At 40.8% G+C, this 24510-nt stretch overlaps 2 protein-coding genes across 7 annotated transcripts in view; one reads left to right on the top strand and one right to left on the bottom strand.

Annotated features, from left to right (window-relative positions):
* CLIP-190 (Cytoplasmic linker protein 190) overlaps nt 1-9367 on the top strand; it is a 162510-nt gene extending 153143 nt beyond the window's left edge. For all 6 annotated transcript variants that reach the window (XM_076181206.1, XM_076181196.1, XM_076181189.1 and 3 more), the window contains 2 exons: nt 4314-4486; nt 4793-9367. In XM_076181206.1, the coding sequence (XP_076037321.1) occupies nt 4314-4486; nt 4793-4839 (220 nt within the window). In that variant the 3' untranslated portion in view covers nt 4840-9367. The remainder of the gene's footprint in view (nt 1-4313; nt 4487-4792) is intronic.
* A 2996-nt stretch (nt 9368-12363) lies between these two features.
* On the bottom strand, nt 12364-23496 carry eEF1gamma (elongation factor 1-gamma). Its single transcript, XM_076181221.1, has 10 exons — nt 23436-23496; nt 20571-20720; nt 19300-19435; nt 17008-17219; nt 16712-16894; nt 15066-15196; nt 14665-14784; nt 14070-14119; nt 13369-13493; nt 12364-12575 (listed from the first exon to the last, which is right to left on the bottom strand). Exons 1-10 carry the CDS (start codon nt 23478-23480, stop codon nt 12420-12422), a joined length of 1308 nt encoding a protein of 435 aa, XP_076037336.1. The 5' UTR covers nt 23481-23496; the 3' UTR covers nt 12364-12419.
* Between the last annotated feature and the right edge of the window lie 1014 nt (nt 23497-24510).

Raw genomic sequence — 24510 nt, 5'->3', positions numbered from 1 at the left:
TGGTAGAGATGGCAATAAAAGGAAGATGGGCAGAGTATTTTAGGGAGTTGCTAAATGTGAAGGAGGATAGGGAGGGAAAGGTAGTTGCAATGGGAAGCACTAAGAAAATGACAGTGATAAATGAGGAAAATGGGGGGAAATAAGGAAAGATAAGGTGAAACCAGTTATTAAAATGATGAGAGCAAGTAAGGCATCTGGGTTAGATGGGTGTAATGCGGAGTGTCTGAAAAAGGGAGGTACAGTGATGGTGGGCTGGCTGGTGAGGTTGTTTAATGTTTGTCTAAAAGAGGGTAGAGTGCCAGAGGACTGGAGGAGTGCCTATATAGTTCCACTTTACAAGGGGAAAGTGGATAAGTGTGAGTGTAGTAGTTTCAAAGGGATCAGTTTGTTGAATGTGGTTGCAAAGGCCTATGGAAGGGTTTTGATTGAGAAGAACAGAGGGAGTAATTGGTGAGGAACAGTGTGGGTTTAGGGCAGGTAGGGGATGTGTGGATGAGATTTTAGAAAAAAGTAAGGATTTTTAAGGGCATATGGTTTGGCATGATAAGATATGATGATGAAGACTGGAAGGAGTAGGAGGCTGTGCATTGGTCAGTCCTTTTGTTTTGTTTATGGCTTCAGTTGGTGGGACTGCTGAGATAGAATGCCTGGGAAGGTGTCAAACAGGACAGATCACAGTGCTTTTGTATATATGATATGTAGTTCTACCATTATGGATCTGATTGGTTTGGATCCCTCAGAAATTGATGCACTTGGAGGAGGAAGAGGATTTGTTTTTCAAGCGGTACAATGCCCAAAGGGATTTCTCCCCGTCTTCTTTTATGCATGGGGGGACGGAGAGTGGGGGTCGCCAGTTTAATGAAGCGGCCTTGCTGTGGATGTGCTGTGTCTTGCGACACTGCTTCTGACCCAGGGCAGTGGACAAGGTGCAGGGATGACCTGTCATTCAGGAGGTGCTAAGATAAGAGGGAGGGTGGAGGGGTGTGGAGTGTATTCAAGGATGGAATGGGTGGGAATGATTTTATGCTTTTTCCTTTTTTGGCTACCTCCCTTGTAAGGGGAAAAAGCCTTGGTATATGTATGTATGTATGTATGTATTTACAATGCATAGAATGGAAGGGACACTGCATGGTTTTGACCACAATTTGTGCATTTGACTGGGTTTGGGCATTGAGAATGAGTGGTGGCTGAGCATTGCACACATATGCCTATTGGACTCTGACACCAGTGCTCATTATGCCTAAAGCACTTGATGCTTAAAACAGATATGGGCACGGATAGTACCAAATATTGTCTGGTTTAAAATCTCAGGTATCCAGTGTAGAGATAGGATAGGAGTTGGCACCAGGTGAACATTAGTAGTGGAGCACCAAGGGGCTGGTACCTGGTGTGTTCAGTAAAGAACATTGATGCTGTGACATGGTGTACATTATATTGTAGCAAATACCATGACTTTATATGATTTTATCTGTTTTGTACCACAATGACATTGAAAAAGTGCAATCAATGAATGTTTATGCAAGATGGTATTCAAGGGATACATGTGATCAGAGTGAACGGGGTGAAGATGTTTCCTCTCATGGCAACCTTCCTGCTTTGCAGATAACAGATGGTTGGGTTAATGGGGAAATAAATACAAAAACAAAAAATAATGATAAATAGAAAAATATATAAGTAAATGAATGAATAGATTAAAAATAAAACATCACTGTATCAAAGTTGTTAAAACTCTTCCCATGGCTAGCATGGATCATAGTAGAATCACCAAATGGCATTTTTCCAGGCTGCAGACATTTTCTCAAGCTTTTTGAACTTTGAGTCCTTTTTCAGCACCTAACCTAACTTTTTGAGTCTTCCCACATTACCCTCAAATATTCAGACCTCTCATATTACCTTATCCAATTACCATCACCCATCCTCTCCATATGTCCAAACCACCTCTGCCTGCTTATTTGCATTGCATCACTTTGCCCTTTCTACCTGTGTGTTCATATATGTGTGCATAGGCTGCCCATCTTTTGCTGTAGTACTTTGTATCTTTATCAGCAGTTTTGTTTCAGTTCAAGTTTGTTGCCACAGGTCTTTTGCACAAGAGACCTGTGACAACAGATTGATATATGACAACAACCTGTTTATATATATATATATATATATATATATATATATATATATATATATATATATATATATATATATATGTATATATATATATACACACACACATACTCACCTTTGCTTATTACTGAGCCAGCCTCAGCCCTACTCCCTTTGCCAGCCACGTCACCCATAACCAACAGGATCCATTAACATGCTCTAGTGAAACACACATAGAATATCTTTCCTATCAATCTATATACCAAGGGCTTTTTCCTCTAACCAGGGAGGTAGCCAAAGTCAAAAGTCATATACCCATTTTATTCCCACCCATTACACTCCCATCCACCACCCCTTCTTCCATCTCATCTTATCTCCTCATGGATCATCCCTGTATGCAACCCACTACCCTTGGTCAGAAGTAATGCAACAAGACACAGCATATCCACAGCAAGGCCACTTCACTTAGTCAGCAACCCCCCCCCCCCACCTCTGCTCCCTTGTGCTGAAAAGTAGATTACATACATACATATACCAAAAGCTTTTTCTCCCTACACGGGGGTAGCCAAAAAGAAAAAGGCATAGAAACCACTCCCACCCATTCCATTTCCTATATATTCCACTCCCCTCCACCCTCCTCCCTCCCTCTTATCTTGGCACCTCCTGGATGACGGGTCATCCCTGCATCCTGTCCACTGCCCTGGGTCAGAAGCAGTGTCGCAAGACACAGCACATCCACAGCAAGGCCGCTTCATAAATTCAGCAACCCCGCCTCTCCGTCCCCCCATGCATAAAAGGAGGAGACAGGGAGAAATTCCTTTGGGCTGCATCAAATTTTTTTTTCTCATACATACTTCCTCACCCCCCATCCCCCACCCACTCCCTCTCATGCATCACAGCAAAGTAGCTAATAGGGAGAAATCCCTTCGGGCTGCATCAAAATATAATTCTCATGTAACCGCTCCATAACCCACCCACCCCCTCCCTTGCATCACAGTATCATCCATACACAGCCATTATCCACTCACCCCTACCTCCTGCCTTCTCCTTCCCTTGCTCAACAGACACTCCCCTTTTGCTCAATGCCCTTTCACCCCATCCATCCATCTCACACCTCAGTCATCCCCTCATGTTCACTCCATCCACCTCTACCTTCCACACCTCTTTTACCAATCTTTCTTCACTCATTCTTTTCATGTGTCTAAACCATCCCAATACTCTTTCATCAACCCTATCTGCCATCTCCTTTATCTTTTCACCTGTAAGATATTGTATCAGTCTGTTTCACAATCCAGATATGCAAAGTCATGTACAACAGCCTAGTTGACTCCTTTCCCAACATGTGATTTATGTGCCAAGACATTGTAAACACTACACAGAATGAAATGTATGAGACTACATGTCTGCGCCCAGAATTGGTTCATATTCTTAAACTGCCAAGTGACGTGGTTGTCCTACAACACTGTTTAAAACTCAGTCAATGTGAACAAGCACTCAGATATTTATATCACCAATCAGACTTCAAAATTATGGGGTAATTATCTTCTAGTCTGAATAATTACCACTTTGAAATATTGGGGTTATCATATTGTAGGTTTTTGAATTATAGTGTTGGGTATCCACAGTACTACAGAAAGGTTTAATAGTATGACCCACTGAACCATGCAACACTCACAGCCTCTTTCCCAGTCCTCTCTGCTTGCCTTCTGCTATGTTTTACCCTCGTTTAGTTTCAGGTTCTGACACCATTCCAGCTTTCTACTTCCCAAACTTCTCCCTAGCTCCTTCCATACTCTCTGATATGAACACCAAGTCATCGCTTGCCAGCTTACAGCAGCTTCCATGGCATTCTCACTCTAAAAGACCTTTGACAATGCCTACAATACCACTATAAAGACCAAGGGCTCAGCATCGATCCCTGGTGCACTCCCCACCTTTTCTGTGAACCCTCTGCACTGTTCATTCTCATATTAGTCTTGGTGAGTGCAATGCATTCTTCTACATTGCATGGATGTACCTTTTAAGGCATGTTTTTATTTTGTTTATTTTATTTTTCATATTTCTCGTTTTCTTTATGTATGTATTTCTTTATTTATTTTATTTTATTTGTCTAATGGCTGAATAAGTGATAGTATAATTTATTCAATTGCAGTAGGTTGTTCATGATATTTGACTGACAAGGTATGTTATTTTCCATTTCGTGTTTGGCGCAATGGAAGGAATGGCATCAAAGAGCGAGTTGTTGCTCCGCGTCTCTTCTGTGATATTTGTGACTGCTTCGACCTCCACGACACAGAGGACTGCCCTAAGCAGGCAGGCTCAGATTCTCCACCTCCAACCCAGTACCATGGACAGCGTGGAAAAATTAGATCTTATTGTGATATTTGTGAAGGTAGGCAGAATGATAATTCTCCATACTGTACAGATTGACCTCTCATTAACAGACATTAATTAGCTGTGTTTGCGGTGTTTTCGCTGTGTTTTTGATGCTGTTGTTTAGTACTGTGCAATCACTATGCCACCCAAAAACCACTCCAAATCAACGGATTATTCACATCGATGGACACTGTTGCCCCCCTTTTAGTCCGTTAATGAGAGGTAGTACTGTATATGGGAAGCTTAGTAAAATCACCATAGATATTGTATAGAGATGATGTGGACTTTGCTGATATTTTTTTTGTTCTTTTTATTCCCCCAGTATTTGACCACGAAACTGGAGAGTGTCCAGATGATGAAACCTTCTGATTACCGTGTGCTGATCTGGTCTGGTGTCGGAAGAAGTTCTGAAAGGCTAGTCAGTTATCCTACAGCTCGTCACATGGTCTTCCTTCTCTTCCTTACTGATTGTCAGTAAGAGTATGGCTTTAAGATGAAATGCACTGTTTGCCTAAGAAACATATCAGTCAACCCTGCTTTGTCCCCATCTTAAGGTTTACAAATGGTCAGTTCTGGCCCTTTAGTGACTGCTAGGAGACTGGCCACATCTCATTCGTCAAGTGATCAGTTCTCACTAGGACATTTTTGTGATTGTGATGGCAGGAAATAAGCTGGTATGGAAGTGCAGCTGCATACATATAGTCTAACCCCCTTGTGGAAGTAGAGTTGTTACGATTTTATTTTTGCTGCTGCTGTTGCAGTCAGATGACTGCTACTGTTTCTGTGATGACGTCCAATTTCCTTAAGACAATACAGGTGTGATAGTGACATTGATTAGCAATAATTAAATTTAGGACTTCTGGAGTAGGTGTTACTGTAATCTTATGATACATGTTCATCTGATTGTTTGCATCAGTTTTGCTGTTCAATTCAAACTCCATTGTGAATAGTTGACATTTAACCGTCCCATCTTTCAGGTGTGGATCTGAGCAGTCACTGCTCATGTGATCCAGTGAACAGCAGACAGGCTGGCATGCAGGCAGGCTGGCATTGTTGTAAACACTGTACCCATTGAAATTTATTTTGCATTGAGTTTGATCAAAACCCGACATAAATGCATTGCTCATAGCACCAGATACCTTGGCCTGCTGCAGGGTTCTGGGTTTTCTAGTCCTTTTCTTTGGAGACAGAAAACTGGAGTGATGAGCAAGGCTTCCTTCACCATTTGTTGGGAGGTCTTCATAGACTTGAATGTCAATAGATACTTGGGAAAAAAAGAGAGAGATCATTACTAAAATGTTGATTTGTAGTTATTGCTGAATGATTTTTTTATTTCTTTTTTTTCTGTTTCATCCTTAAGATTTTCATTTTCTGATGTGTGGACGGAAACTGGAGTTCATTACGTAAAGCTAAATGTCCGTGTGAGTGGATACTGTAGGAATTTGAAAACAAAAAATGAAAAGTTGACAGATAGTTTGTAGAATATTAGTGGTGACCCCATGTACACTTAATCCCACTGCTTGTTAAAAAATCTAAACCTGCTCGGACCTTGCATAGAGATAGCCGAGTAGAATAAAAGCTAATCCATGATTAAGATGGGCTTTACACTAAAACCCATGGTGTCCATGATAAAATGGGCTTTATTCCTGCCCTGTTAGTGGAAGGATTAAGGCTGCACAGTGGGGTGGTTATGTGATTGTTTAAGAGATTATTTTTTTATTGTTAGAAAGACATCGTGTGTTAGAGGTTCAGCCCTCTAATTGATAGAAGACAGTTAGGACATGGTACCAGTCCATATGTTGGAATGGGAAATACTCTTAGTGTGTATGGTAATTATTCAGTGACTGTTCTGCAGGGCTGTGGAGTGAAGCTGGTAGAGGGACAGCAAGGTAACTATGCTCCTCCAGCAAGACTGTGTACTCATAAGATGCTAAATCAAAATCTGGATTTTGAAGAGGCTATTAATGCTGTGTCTTGCAACACTGATTCTGACCCAAGGCAGTGAGTGAGATGTAGGGATGACCCATCATCCAAGAGGAGCCAAGATAAGAGGGAGGTAGGAGAGTGGATGGGAGTAGAATATGTGGGGATGGAATGGGTGGGAGTGGATTTATGCCTTTGTTTTTTGGCTACCTCCCTTGTATGTGGGAAAAGGCCTTTGATATATGTATGTATGTATTAACGTGTAAGACATCAGTGACCTTGTGGAAGTGGAGAAGGCTGGAATAGATTGATTTCTCATGGATTCTTGTAGGAAAGAAGTACGTATCTGATTAGATTCCAGGTAGTAAAGAAAGCTTTGTGTAGGCATTAATAGCAACAGTGTAAGTTGTGACATTAGTCAACTATGGAGACCTGTATTACCATGTGGTAACTATGCATATGAATAAAGATGTTTATTGACCAAGATTTTTTTTTTTTTTTTTTTTTTTTTTTCTTTTCTTTTATGTGGCCTATAGAGACCAACATTTCAACATGTCCAAGAAATGTGTGAGAAACTTTACATGAAAAACTGAAGTTTTAACATGGATCAAAATATCAGTTGCCATATATAACCAGACAAACCCAATGTAATGTGTGTGTATTTACCTAATTGTAATGTACAAGAAAGGAGCTACACTCACAGAGTACCATCTCTTTTTCTCCAGCAGTTAGACTTGGTTTTGAATTTATTAACGGTTTTTAACTTGGACTATGTCTTCTTTTAAGCTGTTCCAAGAATTTATGCATCTGTACAGAAAACATAGTTTCTTGATATCCCTCAAGCATTTAGTCTTTCAGTTTTTACAGATCTGCCTAGTGTAGGCCTTATGGTCTCTTGCAGTCTCCTTCATTCTTATGTTCTTCCCATGACCTCATGATGCCCTCCTTTCCCATACCAAGAGGCTTTCATCATTTTTATCCACTCCCTTTACTGACCTGAACATTGCAATTGTCACCTCTTTCTAGTAATAATGGCTGGTCCAATGCATCTAATCTCTCTTTATTTGGTTTATCTGCTATGCTGGTGATCAATTTGGTTGCTGCTGTTTGTTTTTTCTTGATCTTATATCTTTTATTTTGTTTGGAGACTTCGGCACTGCTGCTTGTTCTACTCTGGGATGCATTAGGTTCTCCATGAACTTTGTCAACATCTCTCCATCCATTGTTTTCCCCCCCATTGAAAATATAGTGAAATTTCTCTGTATTTTTGCCCATTCCCATTTCTTCTTTTTAATTTACTATACATTGTTAAGCTTCCTCACTTTTACTTGTTCTCTCTCACATTTTTCCTGATGCAAGTATTGTTAAACTTGTATGTATCTACGAGATATCATGTCTTATTGATTACCTATCAGTCATGGCATGTGAACTGATTTATTCAACATGCACGTCCCTCTATATTTACCTAACCTAAACACTTATATTTGATCATAAACATTGGAGTCACCTCCCATGATTGTTGATGTAATTTCTCTAACATTTCTGTGGAAAGCAGAAGTGGATGGAAAGAACTTGAGAGGAAGACTCAGAATGAAATGGATTAGTGGGTGAAGAGCACTTTGGATGCACATGGAATGTGAGACTGCAAAAGATAGTAGTGAATGGAAGGAGATTGTAAATGGATGAAAGGATGATGCAGCCCAAAGGGATGTTCTCATCTACTTTATAAATTATTCTAAGTGGATGAAGGAAGGGGAGGAATCATATAATAAAATGGTGGGTATTAAACCAGCTGCAGCTGCGAGACTGCTGTGGAAGTGTTGTGCTTTCCTGCATTTCCTTTGACCAGTGATGTTGCAGGAGACAGGCATGACCCTTCATCCCAGAAGTGCCGAAATGAAAGGGGTTTTTGATTGTATGAAGTGGGTGTGTGTGCTTTGACTGCCACCCTCCTCATGATAGGGAGAGGGCCTTTGTATATAGATAAGTGACTTTGTAGAGGATGCATCTTTCTTTCTACCCATTATGTAATGTGGTCCTCTTTCTACACCTCCAACAAACATTTTCCAATCTTGTTTAGTATCTTCACCTTATCTTTCTTTGCATTTTCATATTCTTTCTTCTGTTCTATGGTTTGAGTTTAACTTTTTTCTTTTTATGAAGGATGTGGGAGCATTGGTTATGGATAATTTATTCCTTGCACATCAATAAGATTGTGGACAAAATTATTTTGTTGACATCATGAGAATGAATTTTCACTATATGGATGAAGAGATGATTAGGAAAAATAATTGAAATCTCAATCCAAACTAGGTTTAAGTATACAGTTGTAATGTGATCTCTGCATAAAGGGAAAAATATAAACAAGAGCAGAATATTAAGAGCAGGAATTTAGTTGGTTCCCAGCCTTCAAAATAAACTGTATAAGGAGAGAGAAGCATTGGACCTGTCATCATCCTTTTTTTTTTTTTTTTTTTTTTGGGGGGGGGGGGATGTCATGGAGAAGATAGAATGGAGCATATGTCTGAAAAATATCAAGAATGCTTTCCATGCAGATGTGTCAACTCCTGGAATAACCTAGAAGATTGTACCCCAAGATAAGACATGAATTTGAAATTAGGTATGTTAAAGGGAGACTACGAGATGTGAATCCATAAACATTGCTACAGTCAAGTAGATGCACACACACACACACAATTTAGACAAATCAGTATGTGTATTTGCTTTTACATCCTACATTGTCCATATAGGCATAGCTGAATTCAAGGTCTGACCACTGCATTGTACAGGCAGTATTTCAGGTGAAGTCAGATATTTTTGTAGCAATGTTTCAGGGGTAAGCATAATGTTCACCTGTTTTGAAAAGAATAATATTCAGCCTCGTTTTTTTTTTATCTGATGATGTAGTTTGATTCAATACCATGTCTCTTGTGGTACTTTTCCTGTGAGGCATTTGAATAAACTATGGAAGTGAGAGTGTGTATTTCATTTATTACCATATCCAGATCGACCATTAGTCACCAGCACACAAGATCTGTGTTCCAGGGCTGAGAAAGTTTAACCAAGTTGTTGGGTTGGGGTGACAGTGAAAGAGTTGGTTACTAAGTAACTACTTTATTTAGTAACGGACACACGGTGGCACGTGGGAAGGCTAAAGGCAGTCTGTCAACATGGGTACCGACAGGGAGTGTGTCTTTTGCTTCACAGGGTGAAGACGTTGTTGAGCATTTTAATCCAAGGTGTTTGCAACTCTACCTGGCAGTTTCGCACTCTGGGTGTGGTTACATGTATATGACATCAGCATGCTTTTGAATGTCTGCATTCCTACCTACAAGTCTTATTCCTATTAGATGCCTGTTTGAATAGTCACTCGTGTCTATGTGGTCACACCTGGTACATGTGACCCACTTATGCAGCTGGCTGCCTGGAAGGCCTGTTGTGCAAGAGGTATTGTGCTATACAGTACTACCTCTCATTAACATACATTAATTAGCTGTGTTTGTGGCGTTTTTGCTGTGTTTTTGGTGCTGTTGTTTAGTGCTGTGCAATCACTATGCCACCCAAAAACCACTCCAAATCAATGTATTATTCACATCAACAGACACCGTTACCCCCCTTTTGGTCCATTAATGAGAGGTAGTACTGTACCAAGTTGTGCCATGTACACTGTACTATATACTATGCCACCCCCATCATGCTCGTAGAGCTGTCACGAACCAAAACAAGCAACGGGGTTTGCACGAGGACCTTAGGTTCTCCACTGAGGACACAAAGGGGGTGACAACATTGGGAGGGCACTTAGGCCAGCAGGCGGAACATAAGAATGAAGGAGACAGCAAGAGACCATAAGGCCTACACTAGGAGTTTCGTGTCCATTACCACCCATCATCTCCATCCACAAAGTTGTCTAACCATTTCTCAAAACAACATATAGTTTCAGTGCTTACATGGTTAAGTCTATTCTATTCATTGACCGTATTAGTAAACCAGTTCTTCCCTACTTCCTTCTTAAATCTAAATTTGTCCGGTTTAAATCCATTACTGCCCTATTGTCTTAATATGATGACCTTGTTTGGCACTCACTACATGACTAAGTCTATTCCATTCATTGACCACCCTAATAGTAAACCAGTTCTTGCCCATTTCATTCTTATGCCACGTCCACACAGTCGAGCACTGTCCGTCGGGCATGAGGGCTTTGCTCGACAACAGGCAATTTCATCAGCCAAACCATCAAACTGTCCATTCCCAGCATCATTTGCAGGCAGTGGATGGAGGGCTGACATCACTGCCAAACACACAAGGTGAGGTGCAAGCAAAGTTAGCAAACCCGCTCAGTACAGACCGAAGTTACCTTTACCACCTTGCCCGCTCCTAGTACTAGTGTGTACTGGTCTCGACAAGACGCACTATTGGTGCTATGCTTTTCCTCGTATTTGTCTCTTGCCTTTGTATATATGGCTCCACTTTCGAAAGAACAGAAAAGCTGCTATGTTCATTCTCATGTAATTGCAAAACAATTGTTCATTTTCACTGAGCTTCCTATTAAATCACGTCTTTGTAACCACTCCCGGCACCAGACATGTCTCCGTGATTTCTTCTTTTTCTCTTCAATGCAGGCAGCAATTATAATGCTGTAAAGTGCTACCTTCTTTCCAAGTATGGCGGGAACCATGGTTATCATACCGCACTGAACCACTCCCTCCCAACCTCTGCTTGCAGCCAACTAACCTCCAACCACCATCATCAGCCATGTAGACACTTCACAGGCAGCCTGCAGATTTTGCCCAGTAAGGGCAAAGTCTGCCAGGCACAGCTTGACCATGTCGACGCAGCATTAGATTGTCCAATTTAAATCCGTTACTGCGAGTCCTGCCGCTATTTTAATACGATGACCTTGTTTGCATCACCCGTTAAACCTCTTGATTCACTTGAACACCTCTATTAGATCACCCTGCATAGTTCCAGTGTAATTTAAGGTGTTTAAGCCTCTCCTCGTAAGTTAAATTTTGGAGCTCATGTATCATTTTGGTCATTCTCCTCTACAGATTATAATGAATTGATGTCCATTCTATAGGACGGAGACCAAAACTGTACCACATAGTAAAGGATGGGTTTAATGCCAGAGTTTGATAACTACCTCTGCACTTCTACTCATAACCATCCTAGGGTTTTGATTGAGAGGATTAGGAGAGGAACAGTGTGAGGCAATGATGTCCTGGACACAATGGACGAGATGAGCAAGAGCTTTTCTCCTTATGTGGCCCCTTGCAATGTGGAACTTTGCAGGCTCTCCGGCACTCTACACCCTTTTTTAGACTAACATTAGACCTCACAAGCCAGTCCACTATAATTGCACCTCCCTTTTTAATTGATTGATTTATGGAGTTTTTGGCTCGAAGGCCAAGCACCGGAGCCGGTAGGCCATTCAGCGCATCCTCCCTTTTTAAGACACTCCACCTAACCCAAGTGCCTTACCTATTTTCACATTTTAAGAACTGCTTTCACTTCATCTTTTCTTATTTCTCCTCATTCATTACTATCATTTTCTTGGTGCTTCCCACTACAATTACCTTTCCCTCCTTCACATTTAGCAACTCCCTAAATTACTTTGCCCATCTTCCTCTTGCATCTCTGCCATTATTATCTCTCCATCTGCACCTTTCACCTTTTCTCCTCTACTTGATTTGCCTCCCCTTCCTCTCTTAATTTCCTTCCAAAACATCTTTTCATTATTTTCAAGTGTCATACTTTTACCCCATTTTACATAACAGCCAGACGACAAGAAATCAGTTTATAATTTCTATTCTCTCTCAATGAAATAGTGCACAAGTTTCCGATATTTTATATTAATAAAAGATTCAATGTGACATTTTCAATAAAGAACCAAGATTGCTGCTGGAAACTGGATCACAACTGAATTTCAATATTTTCATTATTCCTTATGTATATCCAAGTTAAGAAAAGGCATTTTAACATGAACAATTTATTAAATGATGTGCAATTTCTTCACACTAGGGATTTGTTCACTTGAAAATCTTTCCTTGGTTAAACTCTCTTCCTTTGTTATCTTTGCCTATCCATCTAAGGTAATGGTCTACCATTTTCTTAGTGTCTTCGCTGTCAGGATCGAGCTTCTTCCAGTCGTAGGACTCGTAATCAATGGTCCAGTCATCACTTAGCTGAAAAGTACAAATATATACATTTTACTAAGGGCCTTTTCTCCCTTACATGGGAGGGGAATGAGAGAGGGGGAGAGGGAGGAAAAGGAGAGGGGGGGAGAGGGAGGGAAAGGAGGGGGAGAGGGAGGGGAAGGAGAGAGGGGGAGAGGGAGGGGAAGGAGAGAGGGGGAGAGGGAGGGGGAGAGAGGGGGAGAGGGAGGGAAAGGAGAGAGGGGGAGAGGGAGGGGAAGGAGAGGGGGAGAGGGAGGGGAAGGAGAGGGGGAGAGGGAGGGGAAGGAGAGGGGGAGAGGGAGGGGAAGGAGAGGGGGAGAGGGAGGGGAAGGAGAGGGGGAGAGGGAGGGGGACGGGAGGAGAGGGGGAGAGGAAGGGAGGGAAAGGGAGGAGAGGGGGAGAGGGAGGGAGGGAAAGGGATGAGAGGGGGAGAGGGAGGGAGGGAAAGGGAGGAGAAGGGGAGGGGGAGAGGGAGGGGAAGGAGAGGGGGAGAGGGAGGGGAAGGAGAGGGGGAGGGGAAGGAGAGGGGGAGAGGGAGGGAGGGGAAGGAGAGAGGGGGAGAGGGAGGGAAGGGATGGAGAGAGGGGGAGAGGGAGGGAGGGAAAAAGAGAAAAGTCCCCCCCCACCTCAACCCCTTCCTTCCCTTAGATAAATTTCATCCAACTGCCAAGAGGTTCAATCTTGCTTCTTTTTTTTTTTGTGTGTACACCAATAATCTATGTTTTCTTTTAACTAATCATTCTCTTGGCAAAATTCTTGTGAAACTGGTGCTGCCACAAAACCACAACTGATATATACTCACCGGGAAAGCAAGTTCATGTCCTCGCCACACCCAAATACCAGAGATGTTGTTATTGCCATCTTCACCAAATATTCCAACTGAGGCAAAACAGTTCTTCCTCAACTTCTCAAGTCGCTGGAACATACCTAGGGAATGAAGATTAATTATAAACTTTTGAACCTAATGATAAGGTTATGTACAAAAAGAAAAGGCATTATACCATAATGTCCCTAACAACTGCCACCAATCAACTTAATATTTGTAGGAACGTAGTGATACCTCAACAGTATTCATGAATAAAACTTCAGAAATTTTCAGACTTGCAAAAACTGTTAAGGAAGGGAGAAGGCAGGAGATAGAGTGGGGAAATGCCGTGTTTAGACGATACTGCAATGCAAGGAAGTGGTTATGTGTTAAAGATATTTTAACACAACCTGAGGGGATTTCTCCCAGTCTTCTCTTTTTATGCATGATGGGATTTTTTTTTTTTTTTTTTTTGCTGATTAAGTGAAGAAACCTTGCTGTGGATGTGGTGTCCTGCTACATTGGTCCTGACCCAGAGCAGTGGGTAGGATACAGGGATGATCCGTTATCCATAAAAGTTATAAGAAGGGGAAAGGGGTGGTGCATGGTAGTGGAGCAGGTAGGAAAAAATGTGTGGGCTATCTCACTGGTAAGGGTGAAAAAGCTCTTGGAGATAGAACATGCACTTCATTACTTACCACTAACAAGGTTGCAGGTCATGAAGATCTTGCTCAGTTCATCAGCGAACCTGCAAAATTCATCAAAATCAGTTTCTTGTACAAACACACATCAAAAGGACTATTCCCCTTTACACGAGCCCCCCCCCCCCCCCGAGTCAAAACACACCAGCCCCAATCTCATCTTAGTACTTGTGCATTACTGTTACCCACCATACTGCTTGAATTCAAGGTAATGGAGTGTGACAGCACATCCACATCAGAAATTGGTTAACCCCAATCATTTCATTATGATGATGATCCCCCACTCCCCTATTCACTATCTTTCTTCAGTCATTCTCTCCATATGCCCAAACCATTTACACTGACCTATCCAATCCAACAGCTCTCCATCAATCTCCACATTCCATACCAGCTCTCAACCATGCCATACACTTCCAAAACTATGAGAACCTAAATACACCCCAACCCTTTACTAAAATTCTTGATTACTTGATCAATGAACCATTTTCCTCTCCCAAGCCCACTTCTCCCCTAATTACTCCATTTTCCTAACCCTTTCAACTAACTTCATTAAGAAAAATAAATCACATGGAGAATAGAAATAAAAACTTACTTGTATTCAGAATACCAAATGGAATAGTTGTCCTTATCAAACTTCTCCCAGAAGTATGGGACAGATTTGTCTTCATCATTATTGGAATAATACCTCTTGAAATCATCCATGTTGAAGGTTCTGAAAAAAATAAATAAAAAAATAAATAAACTAATAAATAAAATATGCCTTACAATACAAAAAACACGTTTCTCTTCTAGGTTAATGGTACACAACCAAATCAAAACCCATTCCATCACCCTCCTGATTTCAGCCTATCTGGGAAAAAGTGGTGCCTTGTCCTGCACCACACACTATCTGGGTCAAAATCAAGGCAGCATGGCTCATCTCTTCTACAGCAAAGCCTGATAGCCATTCTAAAATAATAGCAACACCTAAAACAAATGTAGGACTTAGCTTACCCAGCAGGAAGAGCATCAAGTGGGTCTTTTGGTTTACTTGGGAATTGTGCAACCTCAGGCTTGTCCTCCTTCTCTTTTTCCTTCTTCTCCTGTTTGGGTTTCTCTTCCTTCTTCTTCTTCTCCTTCTTGTCCTTTACATAAGAAAAATAATCAATATATTCCTGCTTGTTCTTTATCTATTCCTTTTAAAATTATTGTTACTTCCCTTGAAGTACCAGAACAAAATTTCTATCCTTTACCCAAAACAACGGTTCTGCAAAGCAAGGGGAAGCATCCTCGCCCCAACTACCACAACATGACCTTTCCCCATTCCTTGTTCTACCCATGCCAAGTGTGCATTACATGGATGTTCTGGCTTCTTTCAATTAAACTTGCTGCCTTTCTCTTAACTGTGTGTTACATTACTATGGCATTGGTATAGTCCCCAATGTCAACTCTCAGAAACATAGACGGTGTCTTTGGACAAGCTGCACCAAAACAGTGCATCATAATCCTGAAGACAACCATCATCTTACTCTACCACTTGTGTAACACAGCCACCCGATGTACCAGGAAGTTGCTGACATACAAGTGAATGTACAATAATGTCCATCCAAAATGGGATCACTAACACACCCTTACCTAGACCAAAATCACTAGTAAGAGTAGACTCTAAATACATCATTCAACATGGAGTCACGGAATTCATATCCCCCTAACCACAAAATACAGATCAATATTAACTGATGGCATTGGTATAGTTCCTTGAAAAGATTAATGTTATCTATCTTGCAACGGTACTAACCAAATTGAATGCACAATTTGCTAAGGCTTGGTCTGTGAAATTATAGTTGCGGACAAAGCCCTTTCAAACCAAGCCACAGCAAATTGTTGCCTTTCAATTACTAGAAACCACCTAACAGCCCTCAGGTTCTCCCATAGATTTCTCAATAATCATGTTTGACTTTTCATATCTACATACCAATAGTATGTCACTGTTTTACTGGTGGGCGAGTAATGTAGTAACACATTTGAAGTCACAAAGAACAAAAGAAAGAACTGAATATGAGACAATATATTTTGAAGGCTAACTGCAATCATCTTCAGTAGTACAAAGTGGGTGGAGGATGCTATCTTGAAATAGCAATTACTTACAGATGAAAAGAACTAAGGAAGGAGTAAATACCACATCCTCACTCTCTGGTGACCTGAGGAAGACATGAGGTCGGGTCACAGGGAGGGGGTGGATACCTATTAACAATTTCTTGGGACAATCTCAGGATTGTTCATTACAAAAATTATTCATAGATATCCTCCCCCTGAATCATCCTCAGGTCACCATAGTGAGGGAAGTGGTACTTACTCCTTCCCTAGTTCCTTTTCTTTAGTAACAGGTTGCTATTTAAAGATAGTATCCTCCTCCCACTGTGTACTAAAGAGGATTGCGATTAGCAGTTGAAATACAGTCTTGCTTATTCATTTTCCACCCCTGACTTGTTGTCACTGTCAATAAAGACTTTGGGTATGACAAGTGTTATGCACTTTGAGGGGAGGTGGTTAACAGGTTTGGAAGATAGAAAGACATAAGTTATGCCAACCCCTACTTACAATACCTGTCAATGGACCTACACATTCAGGATGCAGAATTTCAAAGACTCGTGACTCACCTTCTTCTCTCCACTCTTCATCTTCCCTTGAACTTCAGCCAGTTTCTTGTTATCAAACTGCAACATTTTCTCACACAATTTGAATTCTCCAATTACTGCCTTGACTTGGGGTTGGTTGACCATTGTTACAAACCACCTGTTGGTATTCTGGTAAGCTTTGCGGAAGCCTGGATCTAGTACGTACTGTGGAAACGTAAAAACAAGATACTCAATTTCAGGGGACACTCGCTACATTACCAGTCCCAAGCAACATCTTTTTGCATAAAGTTTTATAACCAATCTGATTTAATACATACCTGATACAAGTGAAGTAAAGTACAACAGACTGAAACATCCGCAAGACTTATGCGCTCTCCAACCAAGTATGTGCGGGTTAACAAGTGGGAGTTGAGGACAGCCAATGCCTTCCTTACATCTTCCTTAGCCCTTTCGGTGTTGTCCTTGTTCATTTGCATTATTCCCAGGCACGGGAAAACCCAAGTGCAGGATGCGGGCAGGATCTCATTATCTGCAAGAACCATGAACTTAACATAGCATAATGCGGGCACTAACATCTTAAAACTAATATTCTTAATACACATTTTCCTAACAAACTTGCTGCCTTCATTCTTAACTGTGTGTTACATTACTATGGCATTGGTATAGTTCCCAATGTCAACTCTCAGAAACATAGATGGTGTCTTAGGACAAGCTGCACCAAAACAGCGCATCATAATCCTAAAGACAACCATCACCTTACTCTACCACTTGTGTAACACAGCCACCTGATATACCAGGAAGTTGCTGACATACAAGTGAGTGTACAAAAATGTCCATCCAATTTGACTCGCTAACACACCCATCACTGCATCACCTTGCCCCAAACCAAAAGAAGAGAGATGGGGCAAGATTTTTCCTCATCCTTTGTGACTTCACACTCAAGCATAGTAGCATCTTTCCCCTCACCCCACTCCCTACATCCCTCCTTATGCCTTCATATCTATTTATGGGTCTTACTGTAACCAAGGCCTGGCAGCCAGATTTTAAATACAATGCCCTCCAATATGTTGCTTCACCACTATTTTCATGCATGATTCATCATTCTACTTTTACCCCATATTTCTTCACACAGTACATACATACATACATACATACATATACCAAGGCTTGTAGCAGGATCAGAGGAGGGATTGAGGAAGTTGGTGACAGAGTTGGGGAGTGTGTGTGAAAGAAGAAAATTGAAGATAAATGTGGGTAAAAGGAAGGTGATAAAAAGAGATGTACATGGGTGAAAGTGGCAAAAAGACTGGAAGTGAGCATTAAGGAGGAGCGACTGGAGGAAGTGGACAGTTTTAGATACTTGAGGGCAAATGTGGCAGGAAAGGGTGGAGTGGGGGTGGAGGTAGAATGCAGATTGAGAGAAGCCAGTAAATGCCTTGGTGGATTAAAAAATGTAATAGGAATTGACATTTGGGAATGGATGCTAAGAGGAGACTGTATGAAGGAGTGATTGTGCCAACAGCACTGTATGGGGCAGAAACATGGAACATAAAAGAGGAAGAGAGGAGTTTGAATGTGTTTGAGATGAGATGTCTGCTGCCACTTTCACCCCTTGTACTTCTCATCACCTTACTTTTACCCACATTTATCATCAGCTTTCTTCTATCACACACACTTCCAAATTGTCACCAACTTCCTCAATCCCTCCTCCGATCCTGCCACAAATGCAGTGTCGTCCGCAAACAATAGCTGTATCACCTCCCACTTTTCTCCATTTTCTTTAACCATCTCCGATCCCTGATCCACCACCCTTGCATTTACCTCTCGTACCATCCCATCCATGTACAAGTTGAACAGCCAGGGCGAAATAACACATCCCTGACGAAGTCCCACCTTTACCTCAAACCACTCACTCTCTCCATTTCTAATCCTGACATGTTCTACTACTCTCGTAAAAGCTCTCGACAACTACAAAATAAATATAATCAAGACACCCATGCAGGCATTCTTATCTACCTACTTGTGCCTCAGGATCCCACTGTACATACATGCATACATATACCAAAGGCTTTCTCCCCCTACACAGGGGGTAGCAAAAAAAGAAAAAGGCATAGAAACCACTCCTACCCATTCAATTTCCTATATATTCCACTCCCGTCCACCCTCCTTCCTATCTCGGCACCTCCTGTATGATGGGTCGTCCTTGCATCCTGTCCACCACCCTGGGTCAGAAGCAGTATCGCAAGACACAGAACATCCACAGCAAGGCCGCTTCATAAATTTGGCGACCCCCCCTCTCCATCCCCCCATGTAGTGAAGGGGTTAATAAAGGTTGCCCATCCCTGCCTTAAAGGACTGGGTTTGCCCTCTCCACCACCACACTGCTTGGGTCGAAATCAATGCAGTGAGGCACAGCAGTACTTCCCAGTAGGGCCTGACTGTAAAAGCTGCTCGGCACTCCTCTATGAATGGAGGCTTCCACATCTTAAATGAATGCAGTCAACACTCACTTTACCTTTTCCTCTCATCATTAGTAAATGGATTTTTCTTAAAAATCAAAACCAACATTACTAATCCTCTATCACAAATAACCTATAAATTTGACTTACCTGCAAAGCTCATCCACTGGGCAATCTTAGCTTGATCAATAACATTCTTCCCTCGTAATTGTTCATTGCTAACTGCCCATGCAATGGCATTGCTTTCGAAGATCAACTCCCCATCAGAGGTCTCAAAAGCTGGGACCTGGAAAACAAATACTTTTCTGGCTACAAGTTCAACCATAATCAAGAGCTACTGGGGTTCGAAAAGTAGCACAGTATAGCTATTAACAATACCAAGCCAACATCAAATAGTTACTCCCAAAAATTACATGTATAACAAAGGATTTTTTGCCTATAATAGGGGTGGAAGGTTGGGAGGCACACAAAACAGACTGCCATACAACTTTTCCTTCTACAACATCTCAGGATTAATATTCACCCTGTACCCCCAAACCAATCTGCTAAGGTGGCAGCTGGAGATTCCACCACTTCAGCGAATGGAGACTTCATCTACTCAAAAATAAATTGTGAAGATGCGAACATTCTTCTGAACTGCATCATCCATTCACTAATCTCCAACCCTATTTCCATCTTTCTACCCACCCCTATTTTCTACCTTTCCTCATTTCTTGCTCTAGCCATTCTTTCAAAACCTAAGAAGTGGACATCATTTACCTTGCATATTGGAACAGAAACCAGTGCCTAGATGACATATGCCCACTCTGCTACAATTACGCCACATTTGAGCTAATATGGTAACACTTGAAAACATATAATACACACAAAAATGGTAGCTCTAACATTCCTAGTCTTCTCACCCAGACAAGGGTGAATAAAATTATATTATTGGGAATGCATACCAATGCAAAATAGCAATACTTGCACAAGAAATACCTTTTTACATAAAAAGCTATAAAACTGCCTCCGAGTGAGACACTTCCGAGGGATCAACCCCCCCCCCCCAACACATGTTTCAATATGGGCAACAAAACCAAGGTTGAACTGACAAGCAAATTCAGATTTTTATTTTTAAGGGCCCAGGATAATTGGTGTAAATAAAGGTCACTCTTGTCAATCAACTGGAAACTAACCATTCTATTCTTAACCTACCATTCAACACATGCCAAAATGTCCCTTTTCCCTGATTAGGTAAATCATACAACCACCAAACACCCATTCAAAAACCTATCTGTTGTCCCTCCCATCTTAGCTCCTTGTGGATGAAGTAAACTCTTCTCCATCCACTATTTGGATCATGGGGAAGGCAGAAAGCCTCAAGTCTGTTTTGATGCAACAATGATACCATCTTAAAATAACAATGTAAAAAATTGACTCACTTTGCCAAGAGGGAACTTCTTCAGGAAGGCATCGGTCTTGTTGGTTGTCCCGAAGACAAAGTCATTATCCACAACAACCTTGGCTCCACTGTACTGAGCAGCTATTAGAGCCTTAAAGGCACGGAAGTTCTCAGGATATGTGTACAGTGTCTGAAAAACGAAAAATAAAAATAAAATAAGCCTCAAATAAATTTCTTCTACAAGTACCCAGTTATAAACGATCCTCTTTGGGACTGACACTTGCCAGTGACATCTTGGTATGTGAACTTTCATACACGAGCCCCACATAAAGAAATGCCAATAAAAATTCAGCCACACCTATCTCACCACTTTGGGAGACCCCAAGTCTATTTCCTCACCTGTACATAAAAATACATTATCAATAAAGCACAGTCGTTTCCCTCTCATCTAAGCTCCTGTCTCTTGCCCAAAGCCTATGTCAGAAGCAAGATACAGTACCTCTTCTCTTACATGGCAACCCTCCTTGTCTCATGTGGAAAACGGACTAGGAGATATCTCTTTTGGCGTTTCAAAATATCATCCATACACAACCATTCCCCACTTGCCACTATCCCTTGCCTCCTCCCTTCTTTGCTCAATAGACATTCCCCTCTTGCGCAAGGCATCTTTGATCCCATCCATCTCCTTAGTTCACACTATCCACCTCCACACCCTTATACTAATCTCTCTTCACCTACTCTTTCTAAGTGCCCAAACCATCCAAATAATCCTCAATCAGCCCTATCTGCCAGCTCCCTTTCCATCCCTACTCTCTTCGTCTGTCCTCATTCTATCCAACCTTGCAATCCTTACCTTCTTGCACACTTGATCTGTATCAATTTCTTCTTCCTGCCTCTCTTAAATTCAAACTCTCAGCTCCACAGTACTGCAGACACAATCCCACTTCATAAAACTTGCTCATTGAATTCATTCCCAAATGCTTATTTCTATGACACTTTTCAATTTCCTAAGAAAATAATTTCTCTTGATCTACCCCAATTCCTCTATTTCCTGTTATACGCAACCCCCAAATACAACTATACACTTCCTCCAGCCTCTACAATTTAGGAACCAACATCAAATATTTCCATATGGTCCAATAAACATGGTCACCTTTCACTTCTTCAAAATCTGTCATAATCCTTGCATCTGAAGGTACTTTTGTGGGGCCGACTGTCTTTGAATAGGCTCAAAGACTGACTGTCATTACTTGTAACATACTACTAAATGCATTAGGCTAAAACCGAATGTATTGTACTTTAATTTCTTTTACTTCCACACCTATCAAATACACAGCTTCGTAAAATGCTCGTTGCAACTCCATTTAATAGTGCATCACTTTAAGCAAGGCTTTTTGTTATTGACTTCAGTCATGAAAAATGTATGTTACATTGATGTATTATAATCTATGTTAAATTTTCTATTGATACTTTGTTTGTTTTTTTATCTTTAAATTTAAATAATGTATCTATAAAATAAGGACTTGGGGGAAATGTCCTTTAACTTCTGGATAGGAACAGATAAAAATCTTAGAATATTTTCACATGAAGCTCTGGGGACCATAGAGAAATGGCATATTTTATGGTTGGTCCAGTGATCTAACTAGATGATGGATGGACTTTTTATATTCAAAATACTATTCTCCCCAACCCAGTTTCCTTTACTTCGAAGCAGAAATACATGTTTACGAATACAAACCTTCAGAGATGCTCTTTCACTACCCTATCCTTACCTAACCTCTAAAGTCCTTGGGAATCTCTTGTACTGATGACGATTGAAGCCCCCCGTTAAACTTACTTGTCAAATGTTGTGAATTTGAAAGCTGAAAGAACTTTGCTTTTAGTATTCTGGACTTCTTACTTCATCATTCAGCATCTTTAAGACAAATTATTTGATACTTTAAATAAAAGCGTAACCGGTTACCTGTCATTTCTACTCAAACAGGGACTAGTAAAAATTATAATTGCAAGACAATATAACTACTAAAATAGCACACATTTAACAAAATTAATTCTAGCTGCAGCCACCTATAAAAATGTATTCTAAATCTTGTGCACATGGCTCACAGAAATTCAAATTGTAAATTGACAAACTAAACTTTGCTAAGCCTAATAACTTTCTTCATGAACTAGGGTTAGGCCTACGATGTCAATAAGGTTACATTTGGCCAACTGACAGCCACCCTCTCCATGATTTAATTAGTTTTGAATATACCAGTGAATCTGCTGGGAAATCGGGTGCAACTTAAATGTAACAGACGGGATTTTCTCCTTCACATATGTTGTGCAAAGTTGCATCTATTAAATTAGAAAACGGCAACATACCTAAATTTTCACCGTCACCCTACCGGCATTTCACTACTAATTGCTAAAAGCAGCACAATACGCATTTCACCATGACAGTACACGAAACAGTAAACCACAATACATACATATTTAAATACCCAATGTGAATGCAATCGCAATGCACAGGTATGTGCACTTTCAAATTCCAAGTCCTGGTAACACTGCAATTCAATGTTCTACATTATTTCTGTTTCTAGTTATTGTGCAATGCTGATTTCAAGACACGCCTTCCCGATAGTATAGAGTGAAATATAAAGATATTTATTAGTTACTTCCAACCATCTGTCATTTGTAAACAAACTGGTATTTTCGATTCTGCCATGCCACTTCGGCAAACAATTCTCCCTAAGTCCGATCTTTATCTCAAGTTATGCATAAAAAGTAATTCATTAAATAACTCAATTCATTCATAAATATAAAGTCCATATTATAACGAATGACATCACTGCAAATAATAGTTTGTTTCCCTAAAGATGATAGCAAATTTAAGCGATTTTCTAAGAGTATATGTGCAACTTACGCCGTTCGCCATTGTTGGATGTAAAGGGAACGTCCTATCGGACATGCGCTAAGAACAAAATTCTGATAAATTTTATTTTTCAATATTCACTTAATAATATATAAATTTATATATGTCATCATTACTTATTTAATTTTATATATATTGAAAAAGATAATTAGTCTTCTACATAAAGGAATTGTGGCTAATTCTGTTTACTAGTATAGGCTGTGTTGTATAGTAATAGTTCATTGTATAAAGTCGTTATACAGTAACAATAGCACAATTATAGAATTATATCATAATATATTCTTGAAACAGAAATAAAGATATAGAAAAATATAGAAAGATGTAGAAAGTAAAAACAGCAAAAATTAGATGTCGCTCGATAGCGGTTCCCTTCACCCCTATCCAAATTGGTTCAAACCTATTTTTGTAAGTTGCATTGACAGTGCTAATATCTTACGTCACATGTTACTTTGCAAGAAAAATATGCATTTTTTTTCAGTTCATGGTGCTCCCATGTTGTTATCGGCGTTCTTATTTTGGCAGATATGTGAAATAATGAGTTTTGGCCAAACCTTACACCGTTACACGACTTACTGCTGATTGGTGGCGAACAGGGAACTTCCTCATATATATCAATCAATCAAATCAGCCATCCCGAATCCACTGCTGAACAAAGGCCTCCTTCATAGCATTCTGTGATTCGCGCGATCGCGCCAACCTCCGCCACGTCACTCCCGCAAACTTTTCAATCTCGTCTCTCCACCTTCTGTCTGGTCTCCCTCTTCCACGCTTCCCTTCTCGCAGCGTCCACTCAGTAACACACTTGCTCCATCGCTCATCAATCGTTCGCACTAACTTACCTGCCCAATTCCACTTCCTCTCTTTTATCGCCTCTGTAATAGCTTTCACTCTAGCCTGCTCTCTCACCCAACTTGCTCTCTTTCTGTCTCTCAGCGTTATTCCCATTATTGATCTCTCCATTCTCCTCTGTGCAGTCCTTAGCTTTCTTTCCATCGACTTCGTCAGTTTCCAAGTCTCACACCCGTAGATTATTGTTAATAGAATGCACTGATTGTAAACTTTACGT

Source organism: Oratosquilla oratoria, chromosome 3 (genome assembly GCF_046742065.1).
Source record: "Oratosquilla oratoria isolate Oo_2021 chromosome 3, ASM4674206v1, whole genome shotgun sequence".
NCBI lineage: Eukaryota > Metazoa > Arthropoda > Malacostraca > Stomatopoda > Squillidae > Oratosquilla > Oratosquilla oratoria.
This window is presented reverse-complemented; position numbering and strand designations above follow the sequence as displayed.